At 36.9% G+C, this 21,390-nt stretch overlaps 2 protein-coding genes and 1 non-coding gene across 3 annotated transcripts; 1 reads left to right on the forward strand and 2 right to left on the reverse strand.

Moving 5' to 3' along the window:
• Positions 1-5,812: 5,812 nt before the first annotated feature.
• Positions 5,813-9,091, reverse strand: LOC145590200 (uncharacterized). The gene is made up of 3 exons (XM_081646950.1): positions 8,545-9,091; positions 6,614-7,190; positions 5,813-6,126 (listed from the first exon to the last, which is right to left on the reverse strand). The coding sequence occupies exons 1-3, from the start codon at positions 9,076-9,078 to the stop codon at positions 5,816-5,818; spliced, it is 1,422 nt and encodes a 473-aa protein (XP_081503076.1). The 5' UTR covers positions 9,079-9,091; the 3' UTR covers positions 5,813-5,815.
• A 1,072-nt stretch (positions 9,092-10,163) lies between these two features.
• Positions 10,164-20,110, forward strand: LOC145589322 (peptidyl-prolyl cis-trans isomerase FKBP43-like). Its single transcript, XM_081645849.1, has 11 exons — positions 10,164-10,451; positions 10,714-10,787; positions 10,913-11,148; positions 12,280-12,413; positions 13,013-13,226; positions 17,406-17,658; positions 17,741-17,828; positions 17,898-17,939; positions 18,171-18,219; positions 18,358-18,451; positions 18,536-20,110. Exons 1-10 carry the CDS (start codon positions 10,439-10,441, stop codon positions 18,434-18,436), a joined length of 1,182 nt encoding a protein of 393 aa, XP_081501975.1. The 5' UTR covers positions 10,164-10,438; the 3' UTR covers positions 18,437-18,451; positions 18,536-20,110.
• TRNAF-GAA (transfer RNA phenylalanine (anticodon GAA)) lies at positions 19,759-19,831 on the reverse strand. The gene has a single exon. It is a non-coding gene; the product is annotated as a tRNA-Phe (tRNA).
• Positions 20,111-21,390: the final 1,280 nt, after the last annotated feature.

The raw sequence follows: 21,390 nt of genomic DNA on the forward strand, positions 1-21,390 counted from the left end.
AGTTTCAATAGGCAGGTTAATTTATAAATGGTTAAGTCGAGATTCGAGAGATGAGATTTAATACCGGTAGATTAATTTTGTGATTGTAATACGTAGCGAAAGCCCTTTATGATCTGATTAATTGATGCATTGATGATTGATTATTATGTTTTACCCTGAAATATTATTTATTGGTGAACCTATGCCCTAGGTCTTTTATTCCTTGATTTTCCTCCTACTTTTTATTCCTTTTCACTTTTACTCCTAGTAGTTTAGTTCTCCTTTATAATAACAAATTGGTTTCTTGATAATCTAGATTATATAGATTTATTAGGAATAAATTGACTTGTTTCCCTGTGGTTCGACCCTTCTTCCCTATCTACATAGTTAGTGGATTTAGGTATTATTTTTTATTAGGTGATTACAACTTTAGCTTGTCAGTTACACCGAGAGCCGCTCGTTGATTACGGGTATTCGTATCTCCAGGGGAGCTCCTTCTATTTCGCACATGTTCTTTACTGATGATTCTCTTCTGTTCTTTCAAGTGACGCCTGATGGGTGTGATAACCTTATGCATCCTCTTCAGGATTTCTGTGAACGGTCTGGCTAAATGAGTAATCTGCAGAAGTCTTTTGTCAAATTCAGCCGTAACACTCCTTCGGATTACAAGGACTTCTTTGCAAAGAGGTTACAACTTCAGAGCAAGGACAATCTCGATACCTGCTTGGGAACTCATGTTGATTTGGGTCGAAGTAAGGTTTCTGAGTTCACCTTTCTTATTGATAAGATTTCCCATCGATTGTCGGATCTTATTGATGTGGGTCTTTTAGCTGCCACTAAGTTAGTGATAATTAATTCGGTGTTGGTAGCTTCCTTAATCACATCTTGTCGGTCTTCCGTGTCCCTGCCTCGGTCACTGGGCGCATTGATCACATGTTGGCTCGCTTTTGGTGGCGCTCGTCCCCTTCATCTCGGGGATTAGCTCTGTGTTTCGTCTCATTGTTGCACCTTCCTAAAGGCTTGGGTGGGTTGGGTCTTCGTAGCTTCGACCATTTCAATTAGGCTTTGCTTGCCCGCCAATGTTAGAGGCTTCATCGTAACCCTCAGTTGTTGGCTTCTTGGGTCTTGTTTGCGAAGTATCCCTCGCTAAATTCTCCGAGTCCAGACAGAATTTTGCGTGCTTCTTGGGGTTGTCGTAGTTTATCAGCGGGAATGACTACTCTAGCGTCCGAGTTTGCTTGGAAAATGGGAAATGGTTCCTAGGTTCGCCTCATTGAGGATATTTGGGCTCCCGAGGGGCCGGGCAGTTCAAAGGTCATCTGGATGAGTCGGAGTTACTGACTCATGTCTCTTCTATTATTGATCCGCGTTCTTACGCGTGGGATTTTGTGTTGGTCCACAGGTTCTTTGACAATTCCACGGCTCTCCGCATACTCTCTGCGGAACGTCCTTTTAAGCCGATGGATGACTTTGTCTATTGGAAGTATACTAGGAATGGTATTTTTACCACGAAATCAGCCTATGTGATGCTTGTCTGCAAGTCGACGGTCTCTATAGTTAGTGCTCCAGTCCCTGTTATTTGGTGGAAGCGCTTTTGGGGTTTGCCGATTATCCCGAAGTTGAAGATGTTTGTTTGGAAAATGCTCCATAACGCTCTTCCTTTGTTTGCCATTCTTAATCAGCATGGGGTCCCTGTTAGTCCCTTTTGTGTGTTATGTTATCATCATCCGGAAGATACGACACATGTGTTCAGGGAGTGTTCCTTCATAAGACAATTTTTGGATGATGCTCCCCCAAGGTTCGGGTTCACTTCTCCCTTTGGTCAATCCTTTGAGAGTTGGTTTATGAATTTGCTTTTTGGGTTTGCCAAGAACAAGAGTTGGAACGCCTTGTTCTATTTCATTTCATTGCTCTGGGCGGCCTGGTTGACTCGTAATAATTATGTCTTCCAGAATGCTGTTTTCTCTCCTGTCTCCACTTTGTTTTTGGTCCAGTAATGGTTTTCCTGTCTTAAAGAGGCAGCCAGCTTTTCTGATGATCAGTTGTCCCATCAGCAGGGTTCCTCTATTTGTCTTCCTATTCAGTCCTTCCATTGGCTGAAAGGCCTTGGATACGAGCCTTTGGACGTTTGCCTAATCTTTGACGATGCTTGGGACAGTCAGAGCAATAATGCGGGAGCTGGTTGGATTTATTGATAATTGTCTTCGGACTTGGTTTTGGGAGGCACTTCTCGGGCTTGTTATGCTTCATCTGCTCTTCAGGCGGAGTTACAGGCTTGTTTGTGGGCTCTTCAATCGGCCTTAAGAAGGGATTTTGGAAGGATCTCCCTTTATTCAGATTGTGTCTCTTTGGTCTCTCTGCTGCGTGGTTCTTGTTCCGTTGATATTGCCTGCTTGTGGTTGGTTCAGGAGATTGGTTCGGTCATGCAGGATCTAGCCGCTTGCAGGATTAGTAAGGTTTCTCGTTCTTGGGTAGCCCCTGCCTACTGGCTTGCGGTGAAGGCTCGTCAGCGACGTTTTCTTTTGTATTCCTTTTAGCTCTTTAGTTTGTTTGTGTTTCTTTTGTTAGTTAAAAAAAAAAACCTTGTGTTTTTCATCTACGTTATTTCCTATTCGTATTATTAATTACTCATAATATAAAATACGAGTATTATTTAATGCCTATCTATTTAAAATTAGAATTTTAATTTTGAGAGATTTATTAAAAGTAATTAATTCTCATTTTATAACTTTATACTCGTATTTAAGTACTAATTTTTGAGGGTTTAGGTTGAGTTCATTCAAGTTAAGTCATATTTAAGCAATGATATTTTGACTTCGAGCCAGGTCATATACTGTAACTTGTATTCACTATTCACTTATTCAGCGTTGGAGTCTTATAGTCTAAGTATTGGTTAGGTTAGATACATCCGAGTTAGCTCAATCCCCAACAATATATTTTTAGTTTAAGCCATAGTTGATTTTGGGAAAGGTTTAGTTTGGGTCAAGGGCAATATTTTCTCACTTAACTTTCGAGTTTGATTCAACAATGGGTCAAATCAATTTCAATTTGTGTTAGTTTTGGGTCATCAATTTCATGTATTTGGGCCAACTTAATTTGGATTGGGTTTGTGTTTCGAGAAGACCATGCAACAAAAGGAAATAGTGTACATAGTACCCCTCACCTTTAAAAAAATTTGAGATAACTCCTATGAATAATGTTTCAACAGATATACTCTTTAAAATATTTATTATTTATTTGCTTCCATTAATGTTAATTGTATTTTTTCAACTCTTATAAGATTCAGCGCTTTTTCTGTGAGGCTGGCCACACCGTGTGGTCGGGTAACACATACCAAAACACTGATCGGATTACTCCTAACTAATCAAATAAATTCTGACTGACCGAGTAACCCTAACTAAGTAAACCCTGATTGAGTAACCCTTGAGCGGCCGAGGAACCCCTGAATAAGTAACCCCGACCATGTGGTGTGGTCAGCCACATATGAAACTTTGTGTATAAGAATAGTGTACAAACACTTACACTAAAAAAAAAATTGTTTACACATTTTCACTCATGCATTAATGATGCCAACAAATAAATTTGTGACATAAAATCAAAGTGAAAGAGATTTTCGGACATGACTAGTTATGGCTAGACCTAGGAAATGGGTCGTTTGGGTAGGGTCATTTTGGGTCAGACCATTTTCGCGTCAAGTATGTTCGGGTCATATACGCTTCGGGTCAAAATCAGGTCAGGTCATGTGTCGCGTTATTCCATTTGTGGATCAAGCTCAAATCAATAATTTTATATTTTGTTAGTTATTGTCATAATAAGAACTATCAAATCGGTTTATGAGCTTAGCTACGATTGATGATAAACAATTTGAGTTATTTTTGGTACCAGACATTTTAAGTTCAATTATAAAGTAATTTTAGTTCGGGACATTTCGGATATCGGATCTGTTCGGGTCAATTTCGGGTATCGGGTTTGTTCGGGTCAAACACTTTGGGTCAATTTCGGGTCGGATTGGGTAAGTCCGGGCCAGGATTGGGTCAACTCCATTTTTGGGTCGGGTATGGGTCAGGTCGGGTCAATTTCTAATTCCGAGTCAATTTTCGGGTTAGTGTTTTTGGGTCAATTACGGGTCATGAGTTCGGTTGTCGGGTCTGGGTTAGAATTCACATTGTGCTTATTAGTTGTCCTGGTTTCCATAAAGTTTGGATCTTCAATTATAATATGGAATCAAATAAGTGAGGAGATCAAAAGAAAAAGTAAAAAGATCAATAAAGATTTGCTACTTAATGAAATGATATGTACATCATAAATGCATTGAGCAAAGAAAAAATAAACATAATTTATATTTCATAAATGCATTTAATGGAATATTGTAGGTACTCCTATATAGTACTCCGTATTTAACTTTACTACGGAGTATTTCCTCTAACAAATTACTTTGAATCATGGATCCAAATTTGTGTTTTCCTATCATGAAGTTCAACCAGCAATTTCCTCTTCTATTTATCATTGTCATAGTCCTTGCTATTTCTTCAGGTAAGTTTAAGCAATTTCCGTAGGCCTATAAAGTGAATTTAATTTTTTGAAGATACAAATTGAATAAGACCAAATCAAATATCTTCATAAGTATCAAATTAGTCAAATAAAACATGAAATAATTTTTCATCTTCTTATTGTTGTCATCTGTTCCTTACTAATAATCAATTAGTCCATTTTCAATTTATTCTTCTTTTCACTATTATATAAAGGCCGAATTTGCTTAAAAGAAGGTAAAAAAGGAAAAAATAACTAATATACATGATGTCTAAGCACATTATTAGATGTTTGGAACTTTTATTTATTTTTTGTTACATATATACATGATCATGTGATTAATTAAGTTATATCAATACCTAATTAAATGACACGATTTAAATTTAAACTACAGGTGGAACAACAGCAGAAGAAAACGGTCATTTTGATCCATGGGGGCACTGTTTTGTGTATCCAGAGTGCAATGAACAAGACTGCACAACTCAATGTGTAGCAAAGTGGCCATTATTGACTAAAGGCGGGTGTTTTCGAAAGTTGGAAAAGAAAAATAACAAGTGCTGTTGCTTCCCATAGCCAAAATGCTTTCTAATAAATGTTGCTTAATAGTTTAATATATTTAAAGCTTCTAATAAACTCTTGTTAGTTTGTTATATGGTAATCTAAAATTATGATCAATGTTTCCTCAGAGAAAAAAAAAAAAAAAAAAAAAAAAAAATTATGATCAATGTCTCTAATTATTAACATCGAACAATTTTAACTATTAATATCTCTAATTATCAACATTATATTGTAAATTTATAAAAATTGGATATCAATAAAATTTACATTGAAATGATTTTAAAAAAATCTCACATAACTATGTTTTATTGTAGTTGATATCACAAAAACTTATCAAAGTGTAATTTGTGACTAATACAATAGTTAAATGGTGTACGTCAACTAAAAAACAAAGGAAGTATGTGGGTATAAAACTAGACATTTAAAACAATATAGTACGGAGTATATATAAAAAGACACTATCACCTCTAATTTTAATCAACTTAAGATTATCCACTTGCTTTTAAAATAACACACCAAACATATATACTTGATTACTCATCACGAAAATGTAAGCATGAGAATTTTCATTACACCCTGATCAAGAAAGGAGTCAATTTTATCCCTTACTATACCGCATAGTAATACATTAATACATGAAACCAGCAATATAATACATATAGCACAAAACGCAATCTAACATTTATCCAGTATTTCATACATAAAAACCAAATTTTGCCAAATTATAGATTGATCGGATCTTATTTTTTCACGCAACAAGTTGACGAGAAAATTGGCACCAACGATCATATGATGGTCGAAGATTAGGCCAGTCCGAGGAGCATATAGCAAAGTCTTGCAACCAATTTCTTAGCACGACCTCTTGTTCCGTGGCTGAGAGGCTTGCTATCATTCGCTTCATTGTTCTCTCAACGTCGATTTTCTCATAACTTGACAACACTGGGTACCTTAGGCCGCTGCAAGCATAGCAAAATAACGGAAGCCACAGCACTAACAATCTGTATTGGACTTGTGTGTGAACCTTGAATTCTGCTTGAGCTATGTCTCCTAATAATGAAGCTGCACGTACAATAACAAGTTCGAACATTATTAGAATAATCACTAGGTACATATGTGAAAGAAGATAATTTCCTTGAATATTCATTGGCCTATCAAAGGCAATATATACAAACTAGTATACGTGAGGTAAGGCTACAATCAAGGGCCTAATATCCTATAATTATGGAAGAGATAATATACACTCTACATATATAGCAAATATACAATAACAGAATATATTGATGTCTATCAATATATTCTAACAATGTGTTATCATAGATATAGTACAATGAATTATGCAATGCACGTTAAGGTGTGATTAGGTGTGTTCTATTTACCTGATTTTATCTGAACATATATGAACTTATCTGAATTTATTAAACCTTATCAAAACTTATTTTCCTAAACTGAATTAATATGAACTTATTGGACCTGAAATAAATGAAAATAAGGTGAACAAAACAGGTCCTAAATGAGTAGTAAATTAAATTGATTTAGGGAAAATTACCCGAAATTTTAATGAGAAGAGCTTGGACCCTAGGATTGGCATTGAGAGAAAGGGAAGCCAAGTTAGAAGCAAGGCTCCATTGCACTAAGGCCTCATCAACCGCGTAACATGCCCTAAGTTTGTGAATAATCCACAACAACTCTTGTGCTAGCTTCTCTGCTCCCACGACCTCAACACTTTGATCACTCCCAACAAATTCATCGCCACCATCGTCGTTCATCATGCACCGCCTTTTTTGGAGTTGCCACATCGAGTGCAAATGTGGAAAAACAGCGCTTATGCCACCCTTCATGTAGGCCGAGATGTATGTTCCTAAGGGAAGTTTACGTATCACACGTAAGGTCCATGGACCACCGCGATTGTTAGCCTGATCAACATGGGATATCGCAGCATTGTTGAGGATGTGGTACAATCGATTGACCGTGCACTCGAATGCGGATGATAATGCTACACGATTGACATGGAGAAGCTCTACATTACCATCACGAGTGTTATCGTCTAGTATCCTGTCAGCCATTGCTACCGCAAATTCATATTTCTTTGATGTTGCTGGTAGCTCATTTAGTAAAGCTAGTATCTGTAATCAATTCATAACAAAAAAAAAAAAAAAAAAAAAATCGTCAAAATTAAGGTAAAAGGTTAACCACTAGTACAAATATGGTAAATAGAATAAGGCCTAATTAGTCATCAAGAGGAAAAAAATGGTGACATTTTATAATTAACTAATACTCCATATATAATAATTAGCATGTATATTCTACGAACTACTTCGTGTATGAAATGAAAAATTGTAGTTATGTATGATCTATAGATTGCCTTTTTTAATTAGTACGAAATACATAAAAATCTGAAATAATTTAAACTTTAAAGTAACAAGCTAGCAATACTCTTATCCTAGCTAGTTTACGCAATTATTTTACTTATGATACTTTAAAAGTGTGTAAATTGAATTAGTATTATGATAACTAAATCGATATCGTTAGATGTATTACTGTATATTATTGTCGATAATCGAAATTGCCATGTTGGATACTTGGTTTTGGTTTTGTATTGATTTCTTGCTACCTAGTACCAAGAAGGGAGGAATAGCCACTATATCTATTTGCATGAAAGGCATGTGTTATACACTTATACGTATAACTACACAAATTTACACCGAAAGCACTTGTACTAGACGACACAAGATATTTGTCCTTGACACGTGACTATCTTGCTAAGCCACGTGACCTAAAATACAATTCTTCCACTTGAATGGAACTATGGAAGGTACGATAATAGTTTGTCTTCTTGTTGCCCACAAACCAACAAAACAGATTACTTCACTTTTCCATTTCCTCTCTTTATACATGTGTTACACCGACTATTTCATTTTTTGGATTTTCTATTTCTATTTATTATTTACCATGTTATAAAATGTTAACTTAAGATGAAGTTAAGAGTAATTATACTAAAATTTTCTCACTTTCTTAAATGAAATATTGCAAATGAAACAAACATAATGAAATGGTGGAGTAACAAAAACTTAAAGTCAAAATATTGATCATTAACTAAACAAACACTAACCTAATCAACACATAATTTTATCGATTATTCATCAACTAATTAAATAAGCAAGTTAAATAATTGACTTATAATTTTATTATAAAATATTAAATTAAGAATGAGACATTAAAAGAACTTCTAACTAGGACATCTCCGTAACATTAAACAACACAAAATTGAACTTCTCGTGCAAGCATTACTACGACGACAACAATCTCCACTACACTACTATAGCTACGTGATGCAATTTATGCTTTTACATCAATATTTGCGCATTAAAATTATTGAGTTTAGTGTAGCAAAAAGTCTAACATATACCAACATATTTAATTACTTCATATATAAGTTAAGTTTAGCAAAAATAAAGCGAGAGAAGAGCATAGCCTTACATGGGAGAGTGCTCTTCCAAGGGCTTCAACAGACAATCCAGCTTGAAGCCGATGTTGATGATGATCACCGCCCTCCATTAAGAACCCATCATGAGAAATCAAGTCTAGATTCTGAACAGGAGAATACGACACCGATGTCAAAACCGCCGCAGACGATGATCCATCACCACTGCCATCTCCATGATCAACAACCATACTACCACTAGTAATTTTACGATGATTAAGAGATGATAATAGCGGGGAAGAAGTAGGAATAACATCGGAGACAAGGCGAAGAGCCCACATAGTAAACCAAGTGAAAAGCAAAGACATAAACCTCAAATGATCCTTAACCTTCCACTTATTATTATTACTATTATTAGTAAAAGAAGGTGAAGAAAAATCTAAGGCATAATTGTTGGAAACCACGGATAAAAGCATCTTAGAGGCTTTGTTAACGGTTGACATGAATATGAAGTTTAGTAAATTGGTAGGTTCTTGCTTCTTTTGTAACATCAACTTGTAATTATAACTATTATTCTTGTTGTATGCCATGATAATTAATCTCTCTCTCTCTCTCTCGCTTTTTTTTTTTTTTTCTTTGCCAAAAATTTGATGTTATATGGTAATGGCTTAAGGATGGTTTGTATGTATCAAAGAGGAATGAAAGGATGTTGGTGCATCGAGTGATATTTATATATAGTAACTTAGTCTTCTTATGTCGGTTCACTTGGCCATATGTAGGGGCAGGGTGAAGCCAAAAGCACTTTTGTAATTGGTTCGGTCAATGTTTGGTTCGTTTGTAAGTCAAAGTCAAGGTCAAGTTTAAATTTACATTTGCATGTTTGGTAAGGGTGTTTTTTGGGTAGGAATGGATTCGGTTAAACCATTACCATTAACAAGTGTTTGATTAGTAGATTGAGTAACAATTACCATCACTTAGGAGGAATGGTTTTTACCCATTTGTTACCAACCTCTCTAAAACCTAAAGTAGCAATTATCCTTACCCTGGCCTCCTCAAACAATTGCAAAAAGAAAAGGAAATAGGTTTAAGTAATTGTTTTTCATGGTTAAACCAAACAAATGAAAAGGTAAGAGTTAATAATTCTTTTCCTCTCTCTTATTTATTTCCTTTCCTCACCATTTCCAATATTCATAACAAATGCTCCTGAATGTAAACAAGTCAAACTCAAGGTCAATGTTTGAAAAAAAAAAATCAACTGAGTAGCTGGTTAGCTGGCTCATGTCATCTATGAAAATAACAAAAATAACGTGTTTTGCCTTAGATTTGAGTCAACTGAGTATTGACTAAGAAAAATTTCCTCAAGGATAGCTATTAGCTAACATTTTATGTGTTACGAACCAAAGTGCACCTAAGATGACAAGGCGCTTTAATTTCCTCCTTATCAACGATAGTATTTAATATTTTATGCCCTATAACGAAGTGCAAAAGTAAAAATCCCGAATCGGATAATTTGTTTTGCTTAGCCCATAAATTTAGACATGGTTATTAAGTTGAAAAGGCGGTAGTAGGCTAGTAGCTCAATGCCTCAAACACCACGGTGGGCTTACATGACAAGCTGTGATCGGGCTGAACAACCCGTGCTTTACGAAAAAAAAAACATCAATTTTGGAAATAAACCAAATAGAAAACCCTACATCCCCTGAATACGTATTAGAATTGGCGCCAAAACCGCCATTAACACCCAATTTAATGCTAATTTTTCTCTCCTCATTTCTCGACATTTTAGGGCGGTTTGATTAATTAACCCATATTCAATTAAACTGGGTTTTAATCATCTCGGAAAGAGAAAAGACAAAGTCCTTAAATTTCTTTGTTTTTTCATTCAAATTTCTCATTTGTATTTGCATTGAGAGTAAGAAGAGGTGCTGAAGTGGTGATTTTTCTGCAAACATGGCTTTTTGGGGTCAGTTTTTCTTATTTTCTCTCTTGTTTTTTTTGTTCAATTGTACCTTAATTGTAATTATAGTTCGCTATCTTATAACCTATGGTATGAAATGGGGTTTTTCTAGTTGAAATTTTTTGGATAAATTTATGGGGTTTTGCCTGTTTTGTGATTGATTTTAGGATTACAATTATGTTTTGAAAATGGGGTTTTTCTAATTGTAAATTTACTAAGGATTTGGATTAAATTAATGGGTATTTGTTTAAATTGTGATGATTTGTAGGAGTTGAAATTAAACCAGGAAAGCCATTTACTCTTTCACCTAACCAATCATGTGGAAAACTCCGTATTTCCCAGGTAATTTCTTCTTAAGTTCTTACCTGATTAAGGAATTGAAGTGTTGCAAATATAATCAAATTATAAAGTGTTTTTTTATATATTAATTTCCTTTTATAATTTTTGGGCTGTTTTGGGTACTGTAGGCTACACTAGGAATGGGTGCTTCAAACAACAAGAGTTATGTTCAGTGCAATGTTGGCAAGAAGACTCCTGTTATGTTGTGTGTTTTATTGCCTGATAAAGCTGAGTACCTTCATTTGGAATCGGAGTTTGATGAGGCTGAAGAAGTCACTTTATCTGTTGTTGGTCCTCGTAGTGTCTACCTTACCGGATACTTTGTAGGCAATGCTCGACATAGTTTGGCCGGGGATGATGAGTCGTATCCTTTTTCAAACAAATCATTTGAAACTCATTGTTTCATCATACATTTTAGTTTCGTGTTTCATCATGCACATATTGAGGTGTTTCTATTCTACGTGATGCCAAAATGACATAAGCTTTGCAAAAGTAACCTGGTTTTTGCTTTACAGCTACGAGTACTTAATAAGGGGATGTTAGACATTTAAGGTACTAAAGTTATGGGCCAAGCACTGAAATTGAATGTATTGATTAGTGCTAGCTTGTATTGTTTCTCATTTGTTTTTTTTTTTTTTTTTTTTGCTTTTTAGTAAATTGGGTTGGCAGGGCATAGGACATATGAAATTAGGCTAATTAGCTGATAAAACCTCAACAAATCTACAACTTTTAGTACGCTAGTAAGTCTAATGGTTGCTGTGCGTGACCCATTTATTGTGCTAATTAAGTTGATAAAGTTAATTTATGCTTTCTTGAAGATGTTGATTGCCCAAAATGTTGATTCGTATCTGTTAGTTTTGAGTTTACCAATAGTATTAGTTTCTGTTATTTTATGGCTTGATGATGCTTTGCCAATATTATTACATGCTTGTCCTTGTTAGTTTTTGTTATATTATATTTCATTCATGAACAGAATTTTAAGGCTTATACTGAAATAGTTTTTTTTGCTTTTAACTTCTTGGTGGTGTCTCAAGAGTCAGGAGTAGTTACTCTGTTTTATGATTTTGTAAAGCTGTAGCCTTTAGCATTATGAGAAACAAGGCTCTCTGTTATTGTAGGGTAATTCTATGTCCTTACTTCCCTCACCTGCTAGGGGAGGCACATTGTATATATTATGTTTGGCTGCTTAAGAACCAATTTGATAGAGGTTTATATGCTCTACATTTAAGATTATTTAATTATTATGTTTCATATATTATCGATTTCTATCGGCAAATAGTCTGAAATAATGCTGGTGATTACAAGTCCTGCTATATATCCATGAATCAATGCTGCTTCTGTACAGAACTACAGATTGAGAGAAAATGCTTCTCATGAACTGTATGTAGCTATCAAATGCAGGAAGAGATGTTGGTGCCAATTGACCTGTGCATGCAACACCTTTTCTTTCTCTTTAATGCTTTTAATATATGTTTTCTATTAACGGCATTGTAAGTGAATCATACGGAGAAGATGTTGGAGAGACGGACACAGAAGATCTTAATGCAGATGACGACTATGAAGAGGATAGCTTCATTGATGACAGTGATCCAGAAGTCTTTGCTCCATCACCTTCGTCTAGTAATGAATGTATGTTCTTTGATGTGCTCATTCTGTATGGTGTAATGGTATTTTATTCTTAATATTTCTAATTTGAGAATACTATGTCATTTCACCCATGGCTCCTTTTATATACATGGATTAGGAATCCTTTATATTTATTTATTTGAACTATTTCTATGTATGATATATAGTGCAATTTGAGGCCATCATGGTACTCATGAACCATTCTGCAAGATGAATGCGATACACGTGCCTGTTATCCCTGTCCCTTGAAGTGAGCTGCATCCTGATTCTTGAATTTGAACAATGCTTGGACTATTCTGTTCAATTATGTTTGGTATGCTGGATGGTAATCAACTTTGATTTTTTTTTGCACATTCAGTTAGTTTTTGTTGGTATGGGCATGCATAAAATGCTTCATTTACCCTATTTGTGGGATACTCAAAGCACACTCACGCATATGCATGCCCGCACGCAGAGATAAACTTGTTTTGTTCTGTGCACTTGTTTAATCTGAGTCTTTGTATGTTCTGTCACTGAAATGCTTTTGATTTTACATGATATAGTTCATGGTTTATTTCTAGGTTAAAAGAGAATAGATGATTTTGATTTTTGTTACCCTGTAGTAAAACAGAAGAAAGCTGGGACCAGAAAGAGCAGCCGGAAGCGCCTTAAAAAGTCGTATATGTTGAGTGAATCTGAAGATGATGGTGCAATTTCGCAACAGAATACTTCCAGTGATCCTATTTGTGAGCAAATGGTTGAGAGCGAGAAAGAAGATCAGATGCCTATCTCTTCACTGTGTGGAAATTCTGAAATGGGTGATGAAGATTCAAAAAGGTTAAATAAGCTTTATTTTCCAGTACCAGAATACACAAGTCCATTAATAGGCTTGATTATGAGCTCTTGACTAGTTTGTTTTCTCTATGATGGTTTTAGAGTTTCGTGTTCACTAATGTTAAGAGATAGTAATCTTATAATTATAACGATGTTTCCCAGCCTCTACATAAATTTTATATTTGTGTTGGAGTCTCAACACTCCCACATTTCCATATGGAATAACATTCTTTATTGACAGTTCAACATCGTTGTGTTGTACTATCCATCAGTAGAGGAAGTTATGTAAATAATGTTTGCAGATAAGCATGAAAACTTGATCACAAAAACTTCTCACGAAATCTTGAACATGTGAAGGGACATGAAAATGGTGTAATGTTATGAGATCCATAATATTAAAACGAATACTTTAATTTAAAAAAAACTAGAACATATGATCATATATTCATATAATAACTGAAATTTGTTGTATATGCCTACTGTTTAGTAAATGAAAAATAGCTCATCACTGCATATCATTGCCTGCTCCCACGGCTTTAGATTGCTGAAAAGTCCAGAATTTACTCTTTAGCTTTTAGTACACCTTTGTTTCTCCAAATTTGGGCTACTAGTTGGCAAGGGTGCAAGGCTACACATTTCTAGTTTTCTTTGTCTTCATTCTCAAACTCCGCCAGTGGGTTTCCCGCTGCCAGTCCCAAGCCTGGATAAAGGAGGAGGGTTACGGTAGGCCAGTGACAGCCAGTATAAAACTTCGTCACATCCCATGACATGAGCCAAACAGATATTTTCGTGGGGGCGTTCCCTACTCAGCGACGCGCTGCACTTCCTAGACCCGGGTGTAGTGATAAGTATGCAAGGGTTGCTAGGTCGTCGCCCAGAAGCGACGCGCCACATTGCCCGAGTGTGGTGTCAAATGAGCAAGGGCGTGCCATTGGGGCGTTCCCTACTGAGCGACGCGCTGCACTTCCCAGACCCGGGTGCAGTGATAAGTATGTAAGGGTTGCTAGGTCGTCGCCCAGAAGCGACGCGCCATATTGCCCAATTGTGGTGTCAAATAATCAAGGGCTTGGAGTTGGGATCAGGAGGGAGCGTGGGAGAAAAGAATTTAGTTTGCGGATTGGTTCTTGGAATGTGGGGTCTCTTACGGGAAAATCAGCAGAATTGGTAGAAGTAATGAAAAGACGACGCGTGAACATCATGTGCCTCCAAGAGACAAGATGGACAGGAGAAGGAGCTCGAGGCTTGGTTTTGGGGTATAAGGTATGGTATGTTGGGCAAGAAACGAGCCACAGAACAAGGAATGGTGGAGCTAGGAACGGAGTTGGTGTGGTTCTCGATGAGAGGTTGGCAAAAGAGGTGATCGAGGTCTATCGGAAGAACGATAGGTTGATAAGGCTGAAGTTGCTATGTGGCAAGGAGATTGTGAATGTTATCAGTGCTTATGCTCCCCAAGTGGGTTTAGATGCAGAAGAGAAACGACAATTTTGGGAGGACCTAGACGAGGTGGTGCAGGGTGTCCACCACTCAGAGAAGTTATATATTGGAGGGGATCTAAATGGGCACGTTGGGGCGAGCCGAGATGGCTATGAGAGTGTCCATGGAGGCTTTGGGTATGGGCAGAGGGACGCCGGTGGTGAAGCTATTATGGATTTTGCCCAATCATATGATTTAATTTTGGCTAATACTTGGTTTAAGAAGAGGGATTCACACTTGATAACTTTTCGGAATGGAGCAAATGCAACTCAAATAGACTTCCTGCTCACAAGGAGCATAGATAGACAAAGTTGCATAAACTGTAAGGTTATCCCAGGGGAGAGTGTGGTCACCCAACACCGGCTATTGGTAATGACTATTCGTCTGAAAGAGAAGGCGAAGAAAAAGTTAGACAAGAAGAACCAAGGATAAGATGGTGGACCCTAAGGGATGCAAAAGCTAAGGTTTTTACAGAAAAGGTAATTGAAGAAGCGGATTGGGATGGAGAGGTGGATCCGGACATGACTTGGTTACGAATGAAGAACTGTTTCCTAAGAGTGGCCAAAGAGGTCTTAGGGGAAGTAAGGGGAAGAACTTCGGTACAGAGAGATACTTCGTGGTGGAATGAAGAGGTGAAAGCAGTAATTAAGCAAAAAAGGGAATGCTATCAAGCCTTAGGAAAATGTAGGAGTGATGAAACCTTTGCAGCGTATAAGGAGGCTAAGAGTAAGGCAAAGGCAGCTGTTCGCCAAGCAAAAGAAAAGGCATATCAGGAGGTTTATGAAAAGCTTGATTCCAAGGAGGGAGAAAGGATCATTTATAAGATGGCAAAGAGAAGACAAGAGGCAAGGAAGGATATTGGCATGGTGAAGTGTGTCAAAGATAAGAACCAAATGGTCCTAGTGCAAGAGGAGGGCATCAAGGACAGGTGGAAGGGGTACTTCGATGAATTATTTAATGGAAGTAATGGAGTTGTGATAGGAGATACCTCTATGAGTGATGAAGAAATCAACATGGAGTATGTGCGAAGGATTAGGAGAGTAGAGGTGGAGATTGCACTGAGGAAGATGAAACCTAAGAAGGCGGTTGGCCCTGATGGGGTACCGATAGAGGTGTGGAGGTGTTTGGGTAAGATTGGTATTGATTGGTTAACAAACCTTTTCAACAAGATATGGACGGCTACAAGGATCCCACAAGATTGGAGGAAGAGCACCTTGGTCCCGGTTTATAAAAACAAAGGAGACGCTCAAGATTGTTCTAACTATCGAGGAATTAAGCTTATGAGCCATACTATGAAGTTGTGGGAAAGGGTGATTGAACAAAGGTTGAGGGCATGCACAAGCATTTCAGATAACCAATTTGGTTTTATGCCTGGGAGATCTACTATGGAGGCAATCCATTTGATAAGACAAATGATGGAGTTTTATAGGGTAAAGAAGAAAGATCTTCATATGGTCTTTATTGATTTAGAGAAGGCATATGACAAGGTGCCAAGAGAGATACTTTGGTGGGCAATGTTGAAGAAAGGTATCCCACGAAGGTATGTAGACCTAGTTAAGGATATGTATCGGGATGTGTCAACAAATGTGAGGACATGCGGAGGGTTGACAAAAGATTTCCCTATTACAATCGGATTGCATCAAGGGTCTGCATTAAGCCCTTTTCTTTTTGCAACGGTTCTAGATGAATTAACTAGACCAATTCAAGATGAGGTTCCATGGTGTATGCTGTTCGCAGATGATATCGTTTTGGTGGATGAGACTAAGGATGGGGTTAATGTCAAGTTGGAGCAATGGAGGCAAAGGTTGGAATCTAGAGGGTTTAAGCTAAGTCGGAGTAAGACTGAATATTTGGTATGTCGTTTTGGCACTCAGAGGGGGACAAGCAATGAAGTGGTGAGTTTGGATGGAAAGGATTTGACCATGAGTGAATGTTTTAAGTACCTAGGGTCGATCATCCAGAAGAATGGTGACATTGATCAAGACGTGACCCACAGGATTAAGTCAGGGTGGCTTAAATGGAGAGCGGCCACGGGAGTGTTATGCGACCGCAGCATTCCCTTAAAGTTGAAGGGAAAATTCTACAGGACTGCCATAAGACCAGTGTTGCTCTATGGTACAGAATGTTGGGCTTCTAAGAAAGAGCATATTAAAAAGATGGAGGTTACGGAAATGCGCATGTTAAGGTGGATGTGTGGAAACACTTTAAGAGATAGAATCAGAAATGAGGTTATTCGCAAGAAAGTAGGTGTGGCGGGCATTGTAGATAAATTAAGGGAAAATCGTCTGCGTTGGTTTGGACATGTAAGACGGAGACCCGAGGGTGCACCGGTGCGAAGAGTGGAAGAGTGGGACCATGGAGGGATTAAACGAGGAAGAGGGAGACCAAAGATGACTTGGTTGGAAGGAGTGAGGAAGGATATGAAGTGCATGGATTTACGTGAGGATGAAGTTTTGGATCGTAAGGGATGGAGGAGAAAGATTTATGTTGATGACTACACGGAATAATCAAATTTGGTTCATGTTAGCCGACCCCACTTTTGGGATTAAGGCTTTGATTGATTGATTGATTGATTTGTCTTCATTCTCAGATTAATTGTGGCATGAAAGATCTAATGTACTTCCTTTTTCATGCTTGGATTTTGCTTGTGGTCTTTTATAGATGTCTCAGATGTGATTTTATTAAGATTATGAACTTGTCTTTATGCAGAAAGAGGTGTGTTTCTGGAGATACAACTGATGAACACCAAACTGAAGATAAAAAGGTTAAGAAGAAGAAAAGAAAGAATAGAAAAGAAACTGGAGCCTTAACCCTTTCAAGCCCAGCTAAAAATGTGACTGACCCTCTGACAGAGACTGGTGGAAAAATAAATTGCAACACAAGGACAATATCAGGCGGCTTGATTGTTGAGGAACTTGAGGTTGGTGAAGAAGATGAAAAAGTGGCTTCCAGGGGAAAAAAGGTAAGTCTGATAACTGTTTGCTGATTCTTTATCATTTAGTGTGGCTGCTTTGGATTGATTACTGACTTTCTACTGATTTCAGGTCTCTATTCATTATACTGGTAAACTGAAGAAAGGGAACCAGATTTTTGATTCAAGTGCTGGAAAAGATCCTCTCAAATTTCGCCTTGGTATGCTATACATATATGAGCTCATTTCCTTAACAGTCTCAATTTCTAACACTTGCTAATGTCTTCCAGGTAAAGGTCATGTTATGGATGGGCTTGAGCTTGGAGTAGAAGGTAATATGATCTGTCCACAGTGCATAACAGTCATATCTGTATTTAATTCAATAACTCAATATTTCAAAATGTTATTTTATACTGTTCCTTTAACATAGCTGAAAATAGCTCTTCAAAATTATCAAATTGTGCTGGTATTGAATTAGGGTTCCATAACTGTCACACATTTATATTGTACTTCTAGTAAAAGAAAAGTGTATAAAGGATGATTTTGTCACTTTTGATTTGCAGGAATGCGTGTTGGTGGTAAGAGAAGGCTTCAAATACCGCCTGAATTGGGGTAATGTTTCTTATACTGTGATCTTTTTTATTTTTTTATTATTCTTTTTTAATCAATATGCAAGTTCGTTTGGCTATCTTTCAAAATGTTTTGCATGATGTACTTATTGCATAATATGTTCCTGGCGTATTTTTGCAGATACGGAAGTGAGGGCACGAATCTCGTACCCCCAAATTCATGGTTAATAATGGATGTTGAGTTAGTCCGTGTTCGCTAATGGGCTATAGAGTTGGTCAGTACAAACTTACCTGTTTGGTTAACTACTGCTACTTTATTATACTTATACAGTAATCGAGTACTTTCATATGTTTAACAGGTTGGATTCGGCAATTTTTGTTTACATCACTAGACTGTTGAGACTCATGAGAGGATGCATCAGATTCAGTTTTGGGGATTATATGTTTTGTACATGTCTTACAAGGGGCAATTTTTTGTGGCAATTATTTACCGACCTTGTGTCGTTGGTTTTGGTATAATAGAAAGATGACTATTACCAACTTTTTGTTTCGGTTTCATGGAAATGGATTGTTCTGTTATTGCAAATGCAGTAATCCTGATTCTCATATCTGATCTCGTATTAATTAGTTAATTTTATGTCAGCTAAACGACCATAGGTACGAAATTAGAAGTGTCAACTTTGGAAACCTTGCATCAAAGTGTGGCAAGGGTGAGAAAATTGAACAATGGATTTTTTTTTTTTTTTTTTTCATTATTATTTCTTGAAGATGGGTGAAGAAAATGCCGTATACATTGATTAATGGGATTTTCGGCATCTTATTCTAAGGATGCATCTTCCGCCCTCTCTTTGGCGAGCAAAAGTAGTGCTGCTGTTTGGAGCAACAGCATCAGCTCTCTTAAACTGCAGGATGTACTAGTGAACATCCAAGCATGGTTACAGGCTTACAGTGGACACGGGGGCAAGTATGAGCAGCATTGAGGCGGTATTTGGTGTAGAGTTACATGCTATGACGCTTTGAGTAATGTACTTGTAATCCTTGTATAGAATTTTACCATTTCTGTTGAACCAAGAAATAATGAAATTTATTGGTGGAAGATATGGGCAACCTCACAGTTATACTAGTAGAAATTATTTACATAGTGTAGCGATATTTGATGCCCACGCTTACTTCTAAATGCCCATATTAAGGGTGCTTAATGATGCTTCTATCCTTGCTATCCTCGACTCCGTCTTACCCCTTGACACACTATCCACATCTCTCCTCCAAGTCGACAACCACCAAACAAACCACATTAGCCTTTGATATAGGTGGCTAACCATCGTAGTGTAGCCAAAGTTCAGCCTCCAAACTCGTTTCACACTGGAAACCGATTGGTGGTGCTGAACGAACCTTCCGTCAAATGCTTGCCACTGCCCATCCCCTTACGCTCCTTATCATTAAACCATCTGGCCACTGAGTAGGGTCGTTGGCTGGTCACAGTTGCCTCCTAAAAGGGCGAGGAGAGCTGCGTCCTTCCTTTAGATATAATCTGAAAGAGTAAAAGAGGGCCAAAAATTTTCTTTTTTATAAAAATGAAAAATGCGGTGAGCGTGGATCGAACACGCGACCTTCAGATCTTCAGTCTGACGCTCTCCCAACTGAGCTATCCCCGCAAGTTGAATGAAATGTTAAAATAAAAATATATAAAGTTTAACGGTATTTTAGCTAAGATTGAAGCTATAGTTCCAACCAACAAAACAACGGAACAGTACTATAAAAACTACTCAAACATAGATGATAAAAATTTAAAAATAAACCACAACTTCATTTTATTATATTGAGAATCACAACTTCACTTATTTTTACTAATACAACACATTGCATCCAATAATTTATTCCAAAGTACCATATAATTTTTCATGAATGCATGCTTAGCTTGGAAAAAAATAAAGGCTAAGGTTGCTGCATTGATGGTTTATCAACTTCGAATTTGCATACCCCTAATACCAACATAGGGTTGTCACACCACAACCCGGCACAACATGGTGAGGCGACGTTGCAACCTTGGCCTACATTCTTGCAAGTAAGCGCACCACCATTGCTTTTGTCAGCCGCGGCTGCAGCAGCAGCAGCAGCAAATTCCATAATTTGTCCAAAGGGAATATCGTAATAAAGGGTAGCAGTGATTGACAATCGAACCAACTGGCCTTGACCCAACTCACCCAAGCCGGGTTCAGTAGCCATGGTTGTCGGCCTTGTTGCAACTACAAGAGCAACTACTAGCAGGATCATGCTCGCTTTCTTGATCATCTCCATCTTCCTCCTCACTAAAAAAAATCGAACAAATAAAAAAAAAAAAAAAAAACTCTTCCCTTAACACTATATAGTTGTTATCAGGTTGTAATTGTAAGTGTTGTTATTAGTAAGAGTGTGCCTCTCTTTTATTTTTATAGAGGCGAACCGTGAATGTATGTGATAGAGAATATATGGTACGTATATTCTCTTTAGGATAATTTATGATACTATTAACTTATTAAGTATTTGTACAATACATGATTATAACACATTGACAGTAGATAATAATAAAAAAAAAAAAATAAAAAAAAAAACATGGTTTACATGCATGACAACGTGATATGATGAATCTATCTGATGATGCTATTGGTTACCTGACAATGTATACTTGATAACTTATGATTAGAGAAATATTGAAAGCAAGTAAAATTATCATTGGTTGAAATTCACTATACTAGAATCATCGGTACTTCCAAAACTGCATTTTTTTTGGGTTTGACTATATCCGAGGAAGCTTCCATCAAAACGTATAATTCACAATTCTTTTTTATTTTGTTTTAATTAGAATTAGGAAAAATGTTTTAACAAGTGTTGTGTAGGCGCATAAATGTATCTTATTAAAATTAAATGGTCAGAGTTATGTCTTGGCAAATACACGTGTCAATTTGATTTTTACATTAAAAAGAAAGAGTTGTGGAATAATATCAGAGAAGATAATAATATGAACTTTATGACCGGTAATTGATTCATTTATATTGGGATGGAGTATACAAAGTAGTAAGGTCATCTATTGTAAATTTCTTAATTGTCCAAGTGACTAATTTAAATGCAAACTTGGAGTTAAATTTGTTTTATCTTCAAAAGACAAATAATAATTTTCATAGAAATTTCCTGGAAAGTTCATGTCTTACATCATTAATAAATAATGGTACACATC

The sequence above is a fragment of the Chenopodium album genome, chromosome 17 (assembly GCF_948465745.1).
Source record: "Chenopodium album chromosome 17, dcCheAlbu1.1, whole genome shotgun sequence".
NCBI lineage: Eukaryota > Viridiplantae > Streptophyta > Magnoliopsida > Caryophyllales > Amaranthaceae > Chenopodium > Chenopodium album.

Bases quoted from the DNA above. Each gene is read 5' to 3' on its own strand.
- LOC145590200 (XM_081646950.1), bottom strand. From the start codon at position 9,078: ATGGCATACAACAAGAATAATAGTTATAATTACAAGTTGATGTTACAA. The intron at 7,191-8,544 runs GTAAGGCTATGC...AATTGATTACAG, and splicing joins TTGGAAGAGCACTCTCCCAT to ATACTAGCTTTACTAAATGA. The intron at 6,127-6,613 runs GTAATTTTCCCT...TTGTACGTGCAG, and splicing joins TCTTCTCATTAAAATTTCGG to CTTCATTATTAGGAGACATA.
- LOC145589322 (XM_081645849.1), top strand. The intron at 11,149-12,279 runs GTATCCTTTTTC...CGGCATTGTAAG, and splicing joins TTGGCCGGGGATGATGAGTC to TGAATCATACGGAGAAGATG. The intron at 17,659-17,740 runs GTAAGTCTGATA...TACTGATTTCAG, and splicing joins TGGCTTCCAGGGGAAAAAAG to GTCTCTATTCATTATACTGG.